The sequence below is a fragment of the Gossypium hirsutum genome, chromosome A02, assembly GCF_007990345.1.
Source record: "Gossypium hirsutum isolate 1008001.06 chromosome A02, Gossypium_hirsutum_v2.1, whole genome shotgun sequence".
Classification (NCBI taxonomy): Eukaryota; Viridiplantae; Streptophyta; class Magnoliopsida; order Malvales; family Malvaceae; genus Gossypium; species Gossypium hirsutum.
This window is the reverse complement of record NC_053425.1, coordinates 534,881-556,878: the sequence shown is the minus strand read 5'-3', so window position 1 is coordinate 556,878 and position 21,998 is coordinate 534,881. Positions and strand designations below refer to the sequence as shown.

The window sequence follows — 21,998 nt, the reverse complement described above, 5'->3', positions numbered from 1 at the left end:
CTTTTTAATGATGGCTTAAAATAGTCTCTTAAAATAATCTATTGCATAGACAATTTAAATGTGATGTGTTTTAAAAAATAATTTTTCAAGACAACAAATTTTTTGAACAATTTTTATAATTTTTAAAGGATTAAATCAAAATTTTATCATTTTTGGGGGCCAAAGTGTAATTTCACTATTACTAATTTAAAATTTTATACTTTATAAAGGGCCTATATAGAAAATTTTTCATTTTAAGGGACCCTACAAACCCCCTAGATCTGCCCGTCTTAGAGGTTTAATTGTGGTTTTAGTCCATTTTTCATGTTGAAATTTATGATTCGACACCTATACTTTGATTCAGCGTAATTTGATTTATCTACTTTTATAATATTACTAGTAGGCCTAGATTGATAAAATCGTTGGTTTGCAGTTGTTAAAGTGATTATATGAATTTTTATTATTGTTATTCGATCACTTGTGGATGCTTGGAAATCTAATCTACCATGATTAATAAATTTACATGCTAGTCAATAATATTGTGGGTACGTAAACTACACCTAATGTCGCTAAACTATTCATAAGTTTATGTTTTGGTCATTCAACTTAAAAAAAATTACAAAATGATCACGAAATTATTAAAAAAAATTCATTCAAGTTATTGGGTGTGACATAATCTAGTATATATTTAAACCGACTTAAAATTTGGATTTTCAGTGTGTATATATATATTTGTTCATAACATTTGATGTCCATGACTATCTATTTGATTCAGAATGGTATGTATGATGAATACGTTACACTGTTGAGCAATGCCAAAGAGCTTGTTAGGAACAAAGATGTTGCAGCATTAAGGAAACTCTTGCATTTAACAGGTTTAATTTGTTAAACCCCAAAAACACATAATTTTAAAAAAAAATTAATTTTGTTGATTGAGTCTTAGCTTGATTGGCATGGGTATTGTTGTCAATGCAAGAGGATGTGAGTTTGAGTATGTTGAAGCACATTATCCTCCTATTTATTGATTAGGGATGGGTTATAGAATCATTCGTATGGTAAAACTTTTAGAATCAATTGCGAGTTTAGCATTTTGCATTCGTTGAGTGATCATCAGTTGAGTAATGATGGACAAATCGAATTCGGAGATGACGATCGAGAAATACTTTGATATATCGAAGACATATGTAACATAAATTAATTGGATTTCGAGTGAGTGTTAGATACGGATATCTATATCAAACATAGGTGACATGTACAAATTCTCGGATAAACACGGAGAAACGAAGACGTAAATGATGATTCTGATGATGATAAATTACGAAAGCTGAATTATATTCAGAAAAGAAGATTAAGTTTCATTTGGCTTCTCAAAATATTTTTGTTTTTAAAAATAGAATATATAATTACATTAAAAGTATTTATTTGTTAAAAGATTTTAATTTTATGTGTATTCAATATACATAAAATTTAAATACTTATTTTATTAAATTTTTTGTTAAAATATCTTCAAGTCTTGTATTCTTCGTATATTTATAATTTAATCCTCTTATTTTTATTTTAGGAAATTAATCTAATTCATTTACTTTTCATATTTAAAAATATAGGTCCAACTATGAACACAGTTAAATATATTTTTTATGTTAAATTCAAGTTCATAACAATTTCATTTTCTTGTTACTTATCAAGTGAGTATTCTTTCTATATCAAAATATCGCACCAGCAAATTTAACAAAAAAAATTAACGGTATTAATAATTGGATTTACATTTTAAAATATGAAAAATGAAAGGACTGTTCTTGAAATTAGTTCAATATGGAACATTTAAAGAAAATGGAAGAACAAAAAAAAAGAGTATTTATTTTGTAATTAACTCATATTAACATTCTATTATTATTTTCCCATTTTCAAACTTGTGTAATTTATATGAAGCATTAACCATTCCACTAAAAATACATGGTAATGCCATATATATATATCACCTAGAGGAGAACAAATAGCTTCCATTTTTTGCTGCAATAACTTTGTTAACCAATAGCTTCCATTTAGTCTCATCTTTCTTGCATTGCTGCTGTTTTTTCTCCTTAAAATGCCTACGAAACATTAAAAAGAACAACGATTTAGTCCTCGAATCGGCTATCCGTCCGGTTTTGAAGCATTGTGTATGTCACTGATGTGTTCTAATGAAACCAACATTTCGATTGACATATGACACACAAATTTGAGTTTTGGTCGAAGGTTTGCTTACCTGCAAAGAGGAACCTTACAAGAATCGCGTTCGTTGCACATACGGGAATGAATTTCGAGAAGTTGCCACATGCGTTTACAATGACCGCATCCTCCGGGAACTCGAGTCTTACAACCGGAGAAATGATGGACTAAAGCTTCGAGTCCTTTACAAGCTGGAAAATTGCAGGCAATCTGGTTTCCTTTCAGCATTTTGTCACGAGGACAAATAGTTCGACAACCATCTTTGCAAATGTGAAGAAGGGCCTCCATCGCTTCATATAATTGCGTATAGACCTTTTTCTCTTCGATTTTCCTTTTCCTCTCTTGCTTTTTCTAAGGGAAAAAGAAAGCAATTAAAAGAAGACAATCTTATAACAATATAACCATAAATCGAAAAACGATAAGGGCTCGAGTTCGACATACAGAATCCGCTTCAACAACGGACTCGACAAGTTCTTGCTCAATATATGGATAAATACGTTTCATCAATTTCCATCCTTCGGTTGAAGATACGGATTTTCTTTACGACCATACGAACACAAATGAGGACGAGCCTTGGTGCATCGCATTTCCGAGCCAACAAATTAAAAGGGTATCGATCACGTTTTCGGTGCTCACTCCATTTATTCCCCTCTACCTACACTTCACTCACACTCTTTAGATGAATACCACATATAAAGGCCAATACCAACAAGTAGTGGATGATAAAATTGGTGCATATCTTATTAGCAAGGTCATCTCTTTCTTAATAAGCTCTTTGAGCTCCTAGCCATTTCTCCATGGACCGGCGTAACTTGCCTAGGTTGACCCCATCAGAGCGTATCTGGGGATTTCAACTCAGAACAGTTGAATCCTTCCTTGGGTACCCAGAAACTCCATTGATTCTTTTGCACTTCAACATCATGCTGTGGGATTGGAGGAAGAAGTTACCCTCATTAGATGAACAGTACGCCATGGTATTGGAGATATATGGAGATATGTTGTTGCATTCCACAGCATGAGGTTGAAGTGCAAATGGAGTTTTTGGCTACCTAAGAAAGATTCTACAGGTCTGAGTTGAAATCCCCTGATATGCTCGATGGGGTCATAGTAGGCAGGTTAGGCAGGTCCATGGAGAAACGGCTAGAGGGCTCTATGAGCTTATTACGGAAGAGGTGCCGAGCTAAAAAGGTATTTACTGCTTGCTGTATTCGCATCATTCGAATTGCTTTCATTTATAAAAAAAATTAAATTTAATGATTTTAGATGTTTGCAGTGTCTTAGTTGAAACTTGCCTTTAGGGTCGTCATTGTTTGCTTATTTATGGGATTTCCTTATTGTAATTTCACAAAAAATAAAAAATAAAAAATTATAGAGTATTTGGAGTTCTTTGCTTTGTAAAGGGAGGGAATTGGCTGCATAGTGTGTTGAGAGTTTTAGACATTGAAAGTGTCTTTACACTTAAATTTCAACACCAATGTGCCCATTTCCTATTCTAAGTTTGTATGTTGATTTTTATTACAAATTGAAGGACTCTCCTTTTTGCCATAATGTCAATTCTCTTTCAAATGCACAAGTCTTTTTATTGGTTAAATTCTACCATTACTCCCTGTATTATGTGTAAGTTGTGACTTTAGTTTATATATTTTAATTTGGTCATTTTCGGTCCTTGTACTTTTAAAGTTTCAAAATTTTAGTCTTGATCAAATGGCTGTATTAACTTCATTAAGTTTGCTATTTTTAAAATTTGATGTGGCAAATATATTATCGCATATGAAATGTCATGTCAGCTTATTATTTTCATATGTTACAAAAAAATAAGTAAATAGATTTAACAATTGTTATTTTCATTAAGATCAATATTTTGAAATTTAAAAAAAATAAAACAACTAAGAAATGGTCCGGATGGGGAACATGGACTTAATCAAATAGATTTAATTGTTATTGTTTGATCAGGATTAAAATTTTAATATTCAAAATGTAAATGAACTAAAATTGATCAAATTAAATTACAAGTACTAAAATTACAGCTTATGCAAATTACAGCTTATTTGGTCATGAGGGAGGAGCTAGTTGGGCTTTCGTTTTTGGAAAACTTGATGCATCTGGAAGAACCAAAATCTTTTTATTTTTGCGAGGGAAAACTTGGAGATCAAACGAGATAGTCAAAGCTTCGTAAAGTTGGACCAAACAGTTTTTCTCAACTTTCAATGATGAAACAATGCGTTGTGATAACTTGTTCATTGATGACAGACCTTTTAGACAACATATAATCCTTAAGACCAACGGTGCCGTACACTTGGACTCAAGGAACACAACAGCTGAGGGGTACTTCATGATAATAATGGAGAGTGGATCTCTCGTTTAATCGATATATTGGGAGATGCTCAATCTTTGATGCCGAACTTTGGGCTATTCTAGAGGGTCTCAAACTTATTCAATGTAGAGGTCATAGAAAGGTCACTATCCAATCTTACAATTTGGAGGTTGTTAAAGCTATCCAAGGAAGTGTCTTCACTACTTCTAATTCAACCTTGATTAAGAGAATTCAAACCATCTTGGTGCACGAAAAATAGTGGCTCTTACATTGCATTCCCAGAGAGCATAATCAAGTTGCAAATTGTTTAGCTAAAATAGCTTTGGTCTAAAAAGAAGCCTCGCAAATTTTTGACCTCCCTCTTATTGAAGTTCTAGATATCTTAGAAATTACGAATAAGGCAAATGCTATTTCTTTATTCAGAAAAGTCTATATTTTTCCATGGGAAAAAAATATTCTAATTATTTAATTCTTGAATTTATATTTATTTATACATAATTTAACATCTTATCACATTAATAAATATTGATTTAAATCTCAACTTCGCTTCTAAAGTAAAAAAAAACTCATTATCAATGTATAATTAAAATGTATGTGCCATCCATAATGCATATCCATTGTCCAAACCCCAAATACCAAAGTGTAAATGTATTGTGAAGTATTTGGGTTCAAATATTTTATCTGAATTTGTTTTGATGATTTAGTTTGAATATGTAATGATTCATCATGTTGATTTTGATATATGTCGTTGATTGTGTCTTCTTCTACAATTTTAAAATATTATCTTTAATTTTTTATCATTTAGCCATTATACTTAAGTATCTCTCGCTTGACAACCCAATCACTTTCATCCATGGAGGCTTGCTTAATTATAAATGTTCACCAAATTCTCATCTACTTTCCTAGTCAAATCTCGTAAGATTAAGATCAAGCCTCATCCAATCATATATTAGGACAATATTTTGAGTCTTTACTTCATGAACCAATGCAATACAAACACTTATCTTGGTACCTTATCAATATTTTTAGAATCGAATCAACGATCAAACAGATCAAGCTATCGATTTGTCAATTTGATTAGTTCAATTAAATAATTTATTAGGAAAATTCAATCAATAACAGTCCAATTCAATCCAAACATGATATCAAGGTATTTTTTTTTATATATATTAATATAGTGAGAAGGTGGTGGCAAAAGAGTTGACTCATGACTTGGAGTGGGGTGCAAGGCCTTTTAAAGTCTTAAGCTACATAGTTCACACCATTTCTTAATTTATCATATTTATTTGTGAATGATGTTCCACAATATTTGCAGTTAGCATCTGTTTTAGTTGCCTTTGAAAGGCCAAATCAAGGTAACCAACTATTTGTATTTTGTATGCTCTTATTCCTTTGTTCTTTCCTCATATCCAACATATATTCGTATCTAATTTTCATTCGATTTTTATGCCGATTCGTAGTCTCAATTTCATAGCTTCTTGTATCTCAACTTTGAAAGCAAATTTTATGTATGCAGAAAAATAAACATGGCAATGGCCAGTTCAGAAGCTAGTTCTACACAAAGTTCCAATTCTCGGAGGCAAAGAACATGAAAATTCGACCGTAATTGATCCAACTCTTAATTATGAAGCCACTAATAAGCCTCAAAAAAAGGTTCATCAATTCTATTTCGTCAAGTTTTGGCCATATAAAGACTTAGATGAAGAATCCAAAATTTCAAAATCTCAGCAACTGGTTGAAGAAGTGGATCAAAAGTTGAATCGAATGGGCCAAGACTACAAACATTTAAAGGTATGTTTTATGAAATACAGATTCGAAAGTATCATCTTTTTAACATATGAAAAATCTGTGAAAGGAACACAGAAAGCACTATATTCGGAGTTAGATTTTATTTTGTTTCCTTCACTCAAAAAATAAAAAAAATAGTCATTGTATGTTAGATTAAAGAGAAAATTAGTTTTTTTTGTTAAAAATTAGTGATGTTCACGTGTATCTCATATGGAAGTAAAAGGGCCCGTTTTTAATAATAAAAATTGATGAAATTTTTAATAGAAACTCTAACATACATGAACTAATTTATTTATTTATTTATTTATTAGTGAAGGGAACAAAATACAATTTAACTCAATATATATTTATACTTGATATTTCTTTTTCGAAATTTGGATAAGCTATCATAAATTATTGTGGTGGGATTTTGTGGACAGTTGAAATGGAGAGACACACACTCGCAACTTTATCGTCTAAGCAATAGAAAATTAAGCATTTTTTATGGATTGAATTTGCAAAAAGACTTGTTGCATCATTTGCTACTTGTTTTGGATAAGCTTAATTTAGCTTGCAAGATTCCTCTTAAGCACAAAGGAGGACCAAATCATACTCAAGTAAGTTGCTCTTTATAATACACTTTAGCCTTTTTTGTGTGTATTTTTTTTTGTTAAGTTATTCAGATTCGAGTTAGAGTATCAAATAATAATTAGTGTTCTATAAGAAAATATTAAATTTTTGAGTATATTTTTCATGTGGTTGAATGGTTGTTGAGTGTTTATATTTCTATATTCATGTTTTTGTATGTTTTGGAAAACAGAAGTTGAAGCTACATTCATTGTAGCTAGATTAAATTCAAGTTTTGAAATTTTCATATCATTTCGGATTTAGGGTTATAGGTTTGGGTTTTTTAAGTTGGGTCACTATATATTCTTATCGTTTCGAGTTTGGGTTATTTTGTGTTTATTTAAGGGTGAAGTTAGAATTTTTTTTTATCATTTGAATGATCAAAGTGTAATTTTATCATATACTAACTTAAAATTTTATCAATTCCAAAGGGCCAAAAGTGAAATTTTTTATTTTAGGGGATCAGGCCCCTATCTCCCAGCAGCGTTGCCCATGAGTTTACTTATTCGAGTTATTTTAAATTCGAATTATTTCAAGTTCTAATTAATTCAGGTTTGGATTCAACCAGCTTGAATTGTTAATTCGGTATCAAAATTCACAAATAATTTAATAATATTTGTAGGGCTTTCAAAGGTGTATTTCCCATGGAAGTAATAATTTCGTCATAGAAAGGAAGCTCATTAAAGAGATGGGTAGAAGGCAACCTAGACTCAATGATCTTGATCTAAGCACTACATCATTACTACAAAACTTTGTAAGATAATTATAATTTATTAAAGTTTTAGTGCATGAATTTCATTTTTCACTTATTTTTCTTGTTAATGATGGCATTGGCAGATTGGTTGTTTTAATTGGGGAAATATAGATAAATCCGGGCATAGCCATATGCTTGAAGAGCTTAAACAAATTGAAGAGAAAAAAGAGAAAGCTTTGGCTGATTTTGCCCAAAATCCCAACATTTTCAATTCCTTAACTCTGAGAAATGCGATAGAGGAGCAAATCAAAGTAAATTCCCTATACTTAATCCTATGTTTTCATTTTATCTACATGTCTCTCAAATATGTGTGATAAAGATTTTAATCGAGTAATCAAAGTATTGTTATATCAATAAGGTTCTTTTGTAAGTTTTCAAAGTGTTCATCCGTTGAGAGTTGACAAACCTTTCAATGAGTTGTATTGTCCTTGATAGGAGTTTTGCCTCTTAACTTTGTGGAGAGCTTGATTGAAGCTGCCTAAAAAGGCAATAGGTTCAATAAAATGGGAGCACCTGGTCGGACACGATCACCTACCAAGTAAATATAAGTATTTATGCTTGGTAGGTTTAAGAGATACTTCTATTCTGTTGAACCTCCTCTGGCTCTTTGCAAAGTTGGGTGACAAAACCCTGATAAGGGACAATAATAACCCGTTGAGGGGTCCAACATCTCTTAACAAACAACACTTCAAAGACTTCTCCGGAAAGAGTCGGCCTCCCCTCAACAATTAGTAGATTTAGACATTAAATATCAATTCAAATATGATGTGTGTATCTATTGTATAGACAACTTGAATATGATGTGTTATAGAAAATAATTTTTTAAGACAATAATTTTTGTTAACAATCAAATTCAAATTGTCTACTCAATAGGCACATAGGTGTTGACAATTTCATCAAAGTGTTTCAAACATGCTCTATGTCATATTTAAGCTAGAGGCAAAGCTAGAATATTACTTAGGGGACAAAATTGAATGATAATTGTTTAGGGGTTAAGATGTAATTTTACCATCAATTTGTAATTTCATAAATTCTAAAGGAGCTAAAGGAGAAATTTGACCATGTTGAGGGGCAAGGTCACTACCTATCCCCTTACCTTCGCCCTTGCATTTAACACTCAAGGTAATGGTTAAGCTGTAGAGAAGAACACAATTGAAACAATAATGATATTTCGAAAACTCGTTTAAAATATTTTAAAATTTGAAACCATTTCAAAATTCGAGTCATAGGTTGAAGATGTCCAATAAAATTAACTGTATATATATATTCACATGGGTAGATAGTTAAGAAAATATCACTAGAACTAAGAATCGAGCAACGTGAAGTGAAATCAACCATTGAAGGTTTAGAGAAAGAACTTATTCCTATGAAAGAAGAGGTGTCTGGTTACTATGATCAACGACGAGAGATGTTGAAGCAAAAAGAAGCAGCCCAATATTGCATTTTGAAACTGAGGCAAACCTTTGTTGAGATGGTAAACACAAATTTTAACTTTTATTTAATTATGGTTTTAGTCCTTTTTTTATGTTGAAATTTATGATTCGATACCTACACTTTGATTCAGCGTGTTTTATAATATTATTAGTAGGCTTAGATTGATAATACTGTTGGTTTGTAGTTGTTAAAGTGATGATATGAATTTTTATTATTGTTATCCGGATCACTTAGGGCCATTGGAAATCTAATCTGCCATGATTGATAAATTTACAATGAGTAAAGAATATTATGGGTAAATTATATCCAAAGTCACTAAACTATTAATAAGTTTACATTTTGGTCATTCAACTTTAAAAAAGTGCAAAATGATCACGAAATTATTCAAATTTTTTCATTTAAGTCATTGGGTGTGACATAATCTGATATAAATCTAAACCGACTTAAAATTTGGATTTTCAGTGTGTATATCTTTATATATATTTGGTCAAAATATTTGATTTTCATGATTATCTATTGATTCAGAATAGCATGTATGATGAATACGTTTCACTGTTGAACAATGCCAAAGAGCTTGCTAGGAATAAAGATGTCGCAGCATTAAGAAAACTCTCGCATCAACAGGTTTAATTTGTTAAACCCCAAAAACATATAATTTTTAATTAATTTGATTCGATTATTAATTTAAAGCTAATTCTATAATTGTTTTTGGTTTCTGGTTGTTTAGGTTGAAGAATTCATGTCGGAATGGAATCATCCATATGTAAAACTTTTAGAATCAATTACGACTTTAGCATTTTGCCTTCGTTGAGTGATCGTTGGTTGAGTAATGATGGACGATCGGATTTGGAGATGACGATCGAGAAACACTTCGGTATATAGAAGACATATGTAACATAAATTAGTTGGACTTCGGGTGGATATCTATATCAAACATAGGTGACAAGTACACATTTAAAAATATAGGTGCAACTATGAACATAGTTAAATATTTTTTATGTTAAATTCAAGTTCATAACAATTTTGTTTTCTTGTTACTTATCAAGTGAGTATTCTTTCTATGTCTGAATATCACACCAGCAAATTTAATAAAAAAATTTAACGGCATTAATAACTGGATTTACATTTTAAAATATGAAAAATAAAAGGACTGTTCTTGCAATTAGTTAAATAAGGAACATTTAAAGAAAATGGAAGAACAACAAAATAAGAGTATTTATTTTGTAATTAACTCATATTAACATTTCTCTTATTATTTTCCCATTTTCAAACTTCTGTAATTCATATGAAGCATTAACCATTCCACTAAAAATACATGGTAATGCCATATATATATATATCACCTAGAGGAGAACAAATAGCTTCCATTTTTTGCTGCAATAACTTTGTTAACCAATAGCTTCCATTTAGTCTCATCTTTCTTGCATTGCTGCTGTATTTTCTCCTTAAAATGCCTACGAATCATTAAAAAGAACAACAATTTAGTCCCTCGAATCGGCTGTCGGTCCGGTTTATGGCACTGATGTGTTCTAAAGAAACCAACATTTCGATTGACATATGACACAAATTTGAGTTCTGATCGAAGGTTTGCTTACCTGCAAAGAGGAACCTTACAAGAATCGGGTTCATTGCACATACGGGAATGAAGTTCAAGAAGTTGCCACATGCGTTTACAATGACTGCATCCTCCGGGAACACGAGTCTTACAACCGGAGAAATGACGGACTAAAGCTTCGAGTCCTTTACAAGCTGGAAAATTGCAGGCAATTTGGTTTCCTTTTAGCATTTTGTCACGAGGACCAATTGTTCGACAACCATCTTTGCATATGTGAAGAAGGGCCTCCATCGCTTCATATAATTGCGTATAGACCTTTTTCTCTTCGATTTTCCTTTGCCTCTCTTGCTTTTTCTAAGGGAAAAAGAAAGCAATTAAAACAAGTCAATCTTATAACAATATAACCATAAATCGAAAACGATAAGGGCTTGAGTTCGACATACAGAATCCGCTTCAACAACAGACTCGACAAGTTCTTGCTCAATATCTGGATAAATACGTTTCATTAATTTCCATCCTTCGGTTGAAGATACGGATTTGAAATTCTTTACGACCAAACGAACACAAATGAGGACGAGCCTTGGTGCATCACATTTCCGAGCTAACAAAAGGGTATCAATCACATTTTCAGTGGTAAGAAAGTCTTGCTCGAGATAACAAATGCAAACTCGTTTCAATTGCGGAACTGAGCAACAATGCGACAACAACAATAGATGGAGTGCATACTTTTTCAGCTCTTCCCCTTCATAGCTGCAATTTCCATATCGAAAAAAACATTGAGTATACCGGATTACAACTTGCATAACCCGAGAAAATTGGAAAAGGACACTAACAAGTTTAAAACAGCTAGAAAACTATCTTCCTATAATGATTTTGGACTCAGTTTGCATACTATTTGAAACTTCTGGTAACTAGTATGCAAAAAAGAGTCTCGAAACGTACCATGAAGAATATAAAAAACGAATGAATACTCGAACAGCATCGTGTGGTAATCCCGGGATTTGGATGTATTTCATGCCATGCTTGATTTTTGATTTCCCAATACGATAACCGAGCACAGGCGATGCAATACTCTGCAAACAAGAATTATATATATAGCTTCAACTTCACCACACAAGCTCGGATTCCCGATTCCGAGTCCGGTCAATAAACATTAAAAACAAACATGATCAACTCACCAGAACACTAGAATGAGCAAAAATACACGATTTATCCTCAGTGAAAATGCAAAGATCCGCACCATTACCGTCCTTGAAAAGCTTGTCCCACATATCTTTCGTTTCCTTTGGGGCAAAGCTACTCTCGGGAGGCCATTTGGGATGCTTGTTTCTCGTTACAATCTTACTCGGAAGAGGCGGCGGTTTCGGTATGTTACAGTTGTTCAACACCGAAGAAGACATCGGAGCTTCCGCTTCCGGCATAGGCAAAGTACCGACCATATCTGCATTCCATGACACAGTTTCGATACAGGGTGATAAACCGGCTGAATCAGTAACCGGTGAAGCCATCAAAGAGAACAACCTGCACTAAAAAATCAAACAGATAAGCTTAAAAAGTAGATTTAAACAAAGGAATCAACCAAAATTACGAACAAAACTCGAATTATAATAAACTAATGAACATGAACTTGCAAGATGATTATATGTATAAAAATTCATCAATATATATATATAATTTTTCTTGAATGGAATCTTAAGGTTGCACCATTTTAATGTAAAAAATATCATCCTACAAGGAAAGTTAACATTAAGAAAAATCAATAAGAAAAAAGCAGAAAACTTAACAGAACCAAAGAGGGAAAAGTATCAAATTAGGGCTAAGACTTGAAAATTCGTGTATTCGAATCGTATTACACGAATTAAGATATTCTTTAAAACAATCAACATACAAGAACAAAAAATCAAATAATATAAAAAAATGGAATAAATTAGTAAAATGAATCTTAGTATTATTATCTTATGATTTACATAATATAATAAGTTGATTAAAAAAGATTAAAATAATCAGAGCTAAAATAAGAAAATCTCAACCGCCCAATTCCAATATGAATAAAATAAGAGTTTCACGAAAAAAATTAATTAAATAAATAACTTCAGTTTTAAGCCTTTATATGAGTTTTTTTTCTTACTGATATTTTATTTTCCGGGAAAATAACGTACCTTTATAAATAAAGCGGGAAAATCTTCTGTGTAAAAGAAAAAAAAACCAATCGAAATTTGCTCGATCTTCTTCTAAGCTGAAGAACCTGAAAGAAAATTATTATATTACAAAAAATAAATTATAAAATTATATATTCACTAAAATATATAGAAAAATTAATTGAAACCCCAAAAAATAGAGAAAAACGATGATGATCGATAATAAATATATCTTTAAAAGAAATGAAATGATTTTTTTTAAAAGAAAATTGGAATTAAAAAGAAGAGCAAAGCAAAGCTTAAAACTTCGTTTACCTTTTGGATGATGAACTGCTAGAAGAGCATTGGTGTATGGAGCTTCGAAAAACGACGCAGTTTCAGTGCAAAGAGAAGGAGAGAAAGAGAGTTTGGTTTATGAGACTTCAAAGCGGAGAAGACGAGAGAATTGTAATAAAATAAATAAATAAATAATTTTGTTATTAATAAAGTACACAATTTATATCTCGTGATAAATTTCATATTTCAATATATCGTTTTATGATAGTCAATTATGGCAAGGTCATTCAACTTTAAAAAATTATAAAATAATCTTTAAATTATTAAAAAAATTTCTTTTAAGTTATCGGGTTATTAAAATTGTTATTGTACGACCCTTTTTACTCATACCGATTGTACCAATAGAAAACTTTTATTTTCTTTCTCTTTTACAATTTAATTTTTTTTTTGTGAAACGACTTTGAAAGTCTCAATCTGCGAACCAAAACTTAAAAAACTTTCTTAATCAATTTTCGACATTGACCGTTTGATTGACTTGGATCCAAAGTATATTATTCTATTCATTGATAGGTATTGATCCACCGTACTCATCATCAAACTATAGCTTCGAGCTTACTAGTAAGAATTTTGTATATAAAAAAAACTTATCAGCCCAGTGACTTAAATGAAAGCTTTCGAATAGTTCATTGAACATTTTGTAACTTTTTGAAGTTGAATGATCAAAATGTAAACTTAGTAATAATTTAGTGACCTTGGGTGTAATTTACAAATTTAACAGTTAGATCGTTAAAATATTAATCTTATACAAATTTATGAAATGGTATAAAGCTACTTTAGTTTTACACCGGTATAAGTGGATCCCTCCTCGTGAATCTTTATTACTAATTAGCCACTTAAAGAGTAATTATCTTTAACACTTTATCATTAGATTAATTCTGAAAATTTACATGTTTACAATTTGATCCGCTTGTTTTAAACATGTTTCAGATCGAATTTGGGCTACCATTTAACACTCAAACTAAGGTTAAATTAATATGCTATTAATCCTTATGCTCTGTGAAAGTTGTGGATTTACTTTTATTTGATAAATTTTAGTCCCTGTATTTTTGAATTGGTAATTTTAGTCTTGGCCCGAATAATAACAGTTAATTTTGTTTGGTTAATTCTAGTGAGAAATATGTGAAAATAATAAGCTGACATGACATTACACATGATAATATGTTTGACGCATCAGATTTTAAAAATGACACAACTTGACTTAATGAATTTAATAAATATTATTTGGTGAGGACTAAAATTTTAAATTTTGAAAAAATAAAAGGACTAATAGGTGCTAATAACAAAATTAAACCCTCAAATTAATAGCTAAGCTAACAAATTAATTTAGAATTAAAAATCTATTAAATGTTGTCTCTTCCTTTTCACTTTCATCCCTTTCACCTAATTCCCATATCTAGATAACATTTTTATTTATCAACATCCCATCTCTACCAAAAAAGGCTATTTTGGGAATGTCGGCAAACTTTTATTTTAAAAATATTAGATAATGGCAACTTTGATTGACAAACTTTTTTTTTTCCAATTTTTTCTAAATTGCTTTAATATTTTGCCTTATAAATTATCTTTACCAAAACTTTTGAACTACCAACTTTTTTTATAAAAAAAATATTTTTTGGGTTTTATTGTTATTATTATTTGAATAATTTTATTATAAATTCTGGTTATATCGGTTCTTTTTAACACGATGGCTAAAATTACTTATAGTCCCTCCTCAACTTATAAATAGAAAGATAATACATCTTAGCGCATTCAAATCCACAACTTTCTGTATTGACAATAGTGCTCGTATAGCTAAGGAAAAAATATTCTCATATTCTCCATATTTTGTTCCAAATATAAATATAATTCTAAAAAAAATAAAAATATTGTTAATACTTTAAACGTTTTATTCATTTTTTGACAAAAAAAAATTCAATTATTTTCACCTTTTAGTGGTGTGCTTGAAAAAAAAAAGAAGATAACTTGAAAGGTACAAAAAGATGAAATGATGATAAAAGGAGAAAAAGAAAGCTACGATCTTTTTAATTTTATTTAAAATTAAAAAAAATAATTATCAAAATTATACTTGAATTTTAGTTTAACGTGTAATAGTATAAATGAAATTTAATTTTACGAGATTTTATACATGAAATTTTAATTTGATTCAATTTATATAAATCACTAACAATATTATCAAATTAACATCAATTTACGTTGACATATTGTATACACAAACAATTATATTAATCTAATGTGAAAATAAATGTGAGTATTTATTTATTTAAATGTGTACGATATGAAAATATACTTTAGTAAGTTTACATTTTGATCACTCAACTTCAAAAAGTTACAAAACGGTCATTGAACTATTCAGAAGTTTTTATTTAAGTCATTGGGATTTTAATATTGTTGTTGTATGGTCTTCTTTGTTCGCATTGCCTATACCAATCGAAAACTTTTCTTCTCATTCTCTTTTATAGTTCATTTTTTCCATGAAACGAATTTGAACACCACAAATCTTCGAATCAAAATCCAACCAACTTATTCTTCAACTCTGACACTGACTGCTTGATCGATTTGGATTTATAGTATACTTTTCTACTCGTCGATGAGTACTGATCCACCATATCAATTGTTAAATTGTTGCTTGAAGCTCGCTAAATGAAAACTTTCAAATAATTCAGTGACTTAAATAAAAACTTTCAATAAATTCAATGATCATTTTACAAGCTTTTAAAATTAAGTGATAAAAATATAAATTTACTAATAGTTAGCGACATTAGGTGTAATTTACCCTAGTTAAAAAGGTTGAAATGAGGAGATTTTGAATTTATCAAGAGATGAGAGACGATAAAAAAAGGTAAAGGAGACGATACGAGGGACGTGGATGTGACCGTGTGTAGTATCAATTTCATCACAAAGTGGGGACCACAAAGTACCAGCCACACGACCCATACATCAACGAACCAACACAATGTCGACACGTGGATAAGATGATAGAGCGCTCAGAAAAGCAGAGACATGGAAAGTGGGGCGGTTTTAAGAAAGACAAAGAAAAGGACATGCTAGATTCTCTCTGTCTTTTTCAAATTTGTTGTTTAAGGGTTTATGAGTTTTTTATTTTTACAATTTGGTCCCTTCGATTTTGGCCCTTGAATATTCTTGATTATTCTTTTGAAAAACTTCCTCATTTTCTTCATATATTATTGGTACACTTTCGCTTTAAAAAGTCGACCGAAAGCAATTTGGAAATCCAATTCATGAATCATTATTATTTTTTGTTTGATTAAATTGAAATATTAAATAAAATATTTATTTATTTTATAAATATTTGATGACTGTTTGATAAATTTAGGGGAGAACATAATTTTCATTTATTATTTTAAATATTTTGGAATTATTGAAATATTTGATTGAAATACTGCCACGTGTTTTATTTGATCAGGTCCAAATAATTGATGGCTCAAATTGAGGCTAAACTTTTGAATATAATAAAACAAGATAATATTTTTTGAAAATATTTAAATAAAAGTTTTTCAATTTATAATATAAAATTAAGTGAATAATGATGTATTTAAAAATAAATATATAACAGCTAAATTAAATATTATTTTAAAAAAAACATAATTTTTGGAAGCTGATATACATCATTAAAAGACTTTAGAAATAAACCCATAAAGAAAAGACTTGTCCTAATTTCGGCACCTTAAAAAAGGATTAGTCTTTTATTTGACTAATGAAAACCTTTGACCTGATTCAACATTTCGCTTTTATAAAAATATTTCAATATAGATATTTTATATAATTTTGTCATTAAAAGTAAATAAAAAACAATATTTTTATAATTAATTAATAATTCAAACGGATCAAACTAGTCCAAATTCAATAATATCTTATAAACCCAGACCTATTAGGCATTCTAAATAATCTGAAATATACATAAAAAAAAAAAACCTTCATGATCCTTTGAACTTGTATTAGCATAGTCCAAAGGTCAGAATACCATAAACAAATTAATCTCCATATGTTTGATCAAAGAATAAATTAATATTTTTTATTAAAATTTTCATATATTTCTACTGTTAAAAATTGACGTGATAAACGGAATAACTACACATTTGACATGCCAAGTGCACCTCATTTTGAGGTACATGACTAGTTTTTAACCGTAAAAATAGATGTAATTTTGTAGTAGAAGAACCAGTTTACTTTTTGATCTAATATATAGAGACTAATTTGCCCAATTTTTGAGTAGAAAAGAGTAAAATGTAATCTGGTTTTTAGTACAAGGACCACCGTATTTTTACTGGTAAAATCCAAAGCATGTAAACACAGAAAAGGCAGGTGACCAAATAGCTATAATTCTCCTTTTTTTGAACCTTGATGAGAGATACAAGAAGATTTTCAAAGGGAAATGTTGTGAATGTGAATCCCTTTAGAGGTCACACAACTCAGTCACAAAGTGTACATAAAATATAAATAGAATCGCATCAACTAATATGAACATTAGGGTAGTAACATACCAGTCGCTCATATAAACTTCGGACATAAAGAAACTGAAATCTCCAGCGAGACCATAATCATCGTCTCATTCCATGCTGAAGTAAAATGGTACAACAAGAACTGAAACCTCGCTGCTTAATTGAAGCCTGCTGAGAACTGAAAATTTGAACAGATGAATAGAATTCAGTATCAACAATAAACCAAAACAAGCATAAACCGGAATTTATTAGAAACAGCATTTACCGGAATATATCGGAAACACAACATCAACGTCTAAAAGCATTTCCTTCTGATTCATAACGGCCTTGTGAATAATGCGCCCTACGACGGACGCTCTCTTCTATTGTTGAGCTTCCACCCTTCTCAGCACCATAAATGCTTCTATTGGCAGCATCCAAGAAGTTTTTGCCAACAGATGTGCTGGACAGTGTAGCCTCCCGAGCATCATTTTCCTCGGCCTTTTTCAACCGCTTCCACCTTTGCTCTTCATGCAACTCAGCATCCTCTTGCATTTCACGAAGCCGGGCAGCTCTCTCCTCTTCAGATAGTTTATGGGAAACACCCCGGCGCTTGTTATCCCGAGGTCCAGTATCTCTATGGTCATAAGACCGTCGATCTTTTTCTTGATTTTTATCTGCATCTATACTTCGTGAAGCTTGAGAAGAATATTTATCACGCTTAGACTTGTCATGGCTCCTCTTATCAACATCTTGATCATCATATCCATATTTCTGCCTGCGGTGACTCTTCTCTTCCCTTTCTGTTTCCTTTAATTCATGTTCTGAATCTGATTCTGTTCTGCGATAGTGCCCCTCATAATCTGACCTCTTGCGATGGTGATTTTTATCTTTTTTGTCCTCCTTAGAAGTGTCATCTTCAGAATATGAATGCCGTTTAGACGATGAATGTTTCCGATGCTTGGAACTACTACGGTGATGCTTCTTACGGTGTTCCTTATGATCAGGGGATTTTTCCTTTTGCTTCTTCTCTACAACCTATTAAACCATTAACCAAAATGGAAAAATGATTAGTAATTGCAACAGTAATTTCAAAGATCAATGGGTTCTCTACTCCTACTTAAAAGTAGAATCATATTCACAATGAAACCTATAAGAACACACATTAAAAGCAATAGAATAGATGAATAACATACAGATTTGCGAATCATGGCCATTTGGACAGGGTTGTTCTTGATACGAGCAAGTGCTTCTTGTTCGCGCTGGCGAATCATAAGCAATGGATCTGAATGGAGCTTACGCCAGGCATCATTAGCCGAGTGAGGTTTGTCTTCAAACAACGCACTGGGCGCAGAAGACGACTGGTTGGCATTACCATCAGTACCTGCCTTCGACCCCGGGAGGGCTTCTTCGAGAGCCTTGAAACCTCCACCTCCGCTACCTCCAGCAGCGGAGCTACTAGCACCTTTCCCAACAGCAAGTCCAGAATCGTAGAGAAAATCCAACCTCTCCTGCTTCCTACAAAATTTTTAAGAAAAATTGAAATCGAATCAAAACCCTCAACCCTAATTTTCGAATCACAAAAAGGGGGAAACAAGGAAATAGACTTACGGGACAAGGCCAGCTTGTTCTTGGAGAAGACGGAACTCAGAGCGTTCCCTCTCTTCATGAATCTGCTTACGAAGCTCTTCCAATTTCTTCTGCTCAGCCTCGTGCTTTTGTTCCGCTTTCCACACGTTTTCGATGTTCCTCAAGCTACCGGTATGCCATCCTTTCTTGTTCAGAAACTTCAATGCCATTTTTCAGATACCAAATCAATTACCCAATCCTCAATTACGATGAATTTTCAAATCTTCCCTAAATCAGATCCTCTGCAAGATTGAATAAAATTGACTGTAAACCCTAACCAATATCAAGTTGAATAAATTTGCAGTAAACCCTATAATCAAATCTAAATTAGAAATTATTGAAATTGTAAATCGTTACCGAAATCAATTTCAATTTCAATTTCAATTGCAAACAAAAAACATACCTAAAAGGAAGCAGTCGATTGGAGAATTGTGAAGTCTATTTGAACTAGTTTTTGTATAATTTTGTTATTTATTAAATAAAAATTCATAATTTTATATAAAATAAATAAATAGAATAGAAAATATTGGCGGTTCATGACTACAGCAATTTTCGGCCGAGCTGAAATATGGGTTTTTTTTTCTCATTGGATTGGGCTTGAGTCCACATTATAAAACTTTATGGGCTTAAATGCAAAGTTGGACCTCAAAGTGTATTATTTTTTTATTTAAGTTTCTAAAGGGTTTTTTCAGTTAAAAGTGGTATTTAAATTAGACATGTTCATGGACCGAATTATTCGTTCAATCCTGAATGCCGGCCCAAAATTTAGAAGGGTTTGAGCAAAAATATTAGGTCTAAAAAATAGGTCTGGGTAAAATAATTAGACTCGTTTAAAATATGGGTCGAGCTCAAATTTAAACATTTAAGGCCCAAGCCTAACCCGACCTATTTTCAAGTTTATAATACTTTATATTATATAATTTATAACACATTAAAAAAATAAATTTATACTAAATGTACAATACTACTTTAATGTAAACATTAAAATAATGTTAAGATTGCTATATAAAAATTTTCAATAAATAAAAAATGTATAAAATTATTAAATATTAAAATAATATAATATAAATATTTTTAAAAAAATTTAAAAAATAATATTGGTGGGACTAAATTGGGCTTGAGTTAATCTTTTACAAATATGCAGGTTTGGCCAAAATTTTGGGCCTATATTATTGGCCGAATTTGGACAAATATAAAATATGTTAAAATCATGCTTATGCCCAGCCTGAACTTGACGCATGAGCATCTCTAAATCTAAACTATCAATTTTATCTCATTTTATCCCAAAACACGACAATGGCCAAAAAGAATGTGGCATATAGCATGTTTTTATTGGATTTCATACACCTTTTTAGGTAAAATGAGATGAAACTGATAAATTAGGTATTATTTTTAATAAAAAATTAAATACCGAAGTGAAAAAAAAAATTTTAGGGTCTAATATTGTAGTTAAGCCAACATTATTTAATAATTGTTGCATGAAAAAGGAAAAAAGATCTCAAAACTACACTAACTTTCATTTGTGCGAGAAAATATCATTTTATATTTACATATTTTATAAGCAAAGAGTTATATATTTAAATCAAAATCGAGTTTCATATATACAATAGTTTCAAATGATTAATTCAAATTTGTTTAGGTACCCTATTTTGATTTACATATATATTTAGTACAGCACACGTGCCACTGATAGTAGCAAACCATTGCCAAATATATACAGATTCATGTGACTCGAACTTACAACATGAGTATAGAGATGAACATTTTTTGCATGGACTGAATTTTATAATATTTAAACTTAAATATTATTTAATATTTATATTATTGTGTTATATTTTTAGTATTCTTATGATACATAAAAAATAAAATGTTATAAAATTGAAAAATTGATCAAGTGGTTCTATTGCTGCCATTAGTAATATTTTTTACTTCTTTTATAATATTTTTGGATTCATCCTTGTCTCTATCAATGCTTATTATGTCGAGATATAAAATTCAAATTTTATGAATGGAGACAACAATATTAAATGAGTTTTGTTTCTCATTTAGAAATTTAATTAGATTCAACTCTAAATTAATCAAAATTCAATACGGAATGAAGTGAAATTCATGGGTCGGGTCGGGTTTCAACAAAATTTAGGTTCGGCTAAAAAATGAGTGTTAATTTTTACTCAAACCCGGCCTAGATTATATATGCTAACCCCGGGCCTAGCCCGACTTGACCTGTATTAAAGCCTATAATATCGATACATTATGAGGTATCGACACCTTGAAAAGGGTATCGACACTCAAGCAATTTTTCTTTAATTTCCAAAACATCTTACCTTAAAATGGAATTGATACCAGGCAGGGTATCGATATTTTGGTGAAAGTACAAATACTTTGTTAAGGGTATTGATATTTTTAGACATGTATCCGGGCTAGGCTCGGGGTCAAAAAAACTTTAGCTGGGACTCAATCCATTTTCTAAACGAGCCTTATCTTTTTGTCAAAACCCATCTTTTAAACTTATATTTTTATCCAAATATTTTTATTTTTCGAATAGACCTCCGGGTCGAGCTGTACAAGTCTACGTTTGGTATGTGGTAGAAGATTATTTGTTGAATTATTTAACGTTTGAACCCAAAAGGTTTCATTATCATGAAAGGGGTGGATGGTTGAATAATTTTACATTCAATTAAGGAACATTGTTTGTATTCGGTGTAAAGTTGAAAATATTGCCTATGTTTCGTGTGGATGAAATCATCTTAATTAATAAAACTTATCTATATTTTTCTGAGATCCTATGATCCAAATCCTTTCAAAGTTGTAAATTTAT

The 21,998-nt window shown here is 30.9% G+C and overlaps 3 protein-coding genes and 1 pseudogene across 7 annotated transcripts; 1 reads left to right on the top strand and 3 right to left on the bottom strand.

The window, feature by feature from the left end:
• Positions 1-1,815: 1,815 nt before the first annotated feature.
• LOC107927420 (BTB/POZ and TAZ domain-containing protein 3-like) lies at positions 1,816-3,160 on the bottom strand (annotated as a pseudogene).
• A 3,505-nt stretch (positions 3,161-6,665) lies between these two features.
• Positions 6,666-10,153, top strand: LOC107927507 (uncharacterized). 2 transcript variants are annotated; one of them, XR_005909638.1, is made up of 6 exons: positions 6,666-6,885; positions 7,518-7,649; positions 7,733-7,900; positions 8,993-9,123; positions 9,609-9,707; positions 9,811-10,153. XR_005909638.1 is itself a non-coding variant. In XM_016858592.2 (6 exons), the coding sequence occupies exons 2-6, from the start codon at positions 7,584-7,586 to the stop codon at positions 9,892-9,894; spliced, it is 612 nt and encodes a 203-aa protein (XP_016714081.2). In that variant the 5' UTR covers positions 6,666-6,885; positions 7,518-7,583; the 3' UTR covers positions 9,895-10,153. The 2 variants fall into 2 exon arrangements, 1 of the variants encoding a protein (XP_016714081.2); XM_016858592.2 differs by having other exon boundaries at positions 8,929-9,123.
• A 121-nt stretch (positions 10,154-10,274) lies between these two features.
• LOC107927506 (BTB/POZ and TAZ domain-containing protein 3) lies at positions 10,275-13,245 on the bottom strand. 3 transcript variants are annotated; one of them, XM_016858589.2, is made up of 7 exons: positions 13,092-13,245; positions 12,798-12,883; positions 11,817-12,164; positions 11,581-11,711; positions 11,082-11,388; positions 10,679-10,992; positions 10,275-10,537 (listed from the first exon to the last, which is right to left on the bottom strand). In XM_016858589.2, exons 3-7 carry the CDS (start codon positions 12,144-12,146, stop codon positions 10,423-10,425), a joined length of 1,197 nt encoding a protein of 398 aa, XP_016714078.1. In that variant the 5' UTR covers positions 12,147-12,164; positions 12,798-12,883; positions 13,092-13,245; the 3' UTR covers positions 10,275-10,422. The 3 variants fall into 3 exon arrangements, with proteins under 3 accessions (XP_016714078.1, XP_016714077.1, XP_016714079.1); XM_016858588.2 differs by having other exon boundaries at positions 11,817-12,159; positions 13,092-13,233; XM_016858590.2 differs by lacking the exon at positions 12,798-12,883 and having other exon boundaries at positions 11,817-12,159; positions 13,092-13,228.
• Positions 13,246-17,436: 4,191 nt separating this feature from the next.
• On the bottom strand, positions 17,437-19,685 carry LOC107927486 (pre-mRNA-splicing factor CWC25 homolog). 2 transcript variants are annotated; one of them, XM_016858555.2, is made up of 5 exons: positions 19,584-19,685; positions 19,163-19,422; positions 18,748-19,069; positions 17,838-18,589; positions 17,437-17,750 (listed from the first exon to the last, which is right to left on the bottom strand). In XM_016858555.2, exons 2-4 carry the CDS (start codon positions 19,348-19,350, stop codon positions 17,861-17,863), a joined length of 1,239 nt encoding a protein of 412 aa, XP_016714044.2. In that variant the 5' UTR covers positions 19,351-19,422; positions 19,584-19,685; the 3' UTR covers positions 17,437-17,750; positions 17,838-17,860. The 2 variants fall into 2 exon arrangements, with proteins under 2 accessions (XP_016714044.2, XP_040943571.1); XM_041087637.1 differs by having other exon boundaries at positions 19,538-19,593.
• Positions 19,686-21,998: the final 2,313 nt, after the last annotated feature.

Excerpts from the sequence above, each read along its gene's own strand:
- LOC107927506 (XM_016858589.2), bottom strand. The coding sequence starts at position 12,146 with ATGGCTTCACCGGTTACTGATTCAGCCGGTTTATCACCCTGTATCGAA. Across the intron at positions 11,712-11,816 it reads TTGCTCATTCTAGTGTTCTG|AGTATTGCATCGCCTGTGCT; the intron begins GTGAGTTGATCA and ends TCTTGTTTGCAG. Across the intron at positions 11,389-11,580 it reads CGTTTTTTATATTCTTCATG|CTATGAAGGGGAAGAGCTGA; the intron begins GTACGTTTCGAG and ends TGGAAATTGCAG.
- LOC107927507 (XM_016858592.2), top strand. The coding sequence starts at position 7,584 with ATGGGTAGAAGGCAACCTAGACTCAATGATCTTGATCTAAGCACTACA. Across the intron at positions 7,901-8,928 it reads CGATAGAGGAGCAAATCAAA|ATAGTTAAGAAAATATCACT; the intron begins GTAAATTCCCTA and ends TCACATGGGTAG. Across the intron at positions 9,708-9,810 it reads GAAAACTCTCGCATCAACAG|GTTGAAGAATTCATGTCGGA; the intron begins GTTTAATTTGTT and ends CTGGTTGTTTAG.
- LOC107927486 (XM_016858555.2), bottom strand. The coding sequence starts at position 19,350 with ATGGCATTGAAGTTTCTGAACAAGAAAGGATGGCATACCGGTAGCTTG. Across the intron at positions 19,070-19,162 it reads GAACAAGCTGGCCTTGTCCC|GAAGCAGGAGAGGTTGGATT; the intron begins GTAAGTCTATTT and ends AAAATTTTGTAG. Across the intron at positions 18,590-18,747 it reads TGGCCATGATTCGCAAATCT|GTTGTAGAGAAGAAGCAAAA; the intron begins GTATGTTATTCA and ends ATGGTTTAATAG.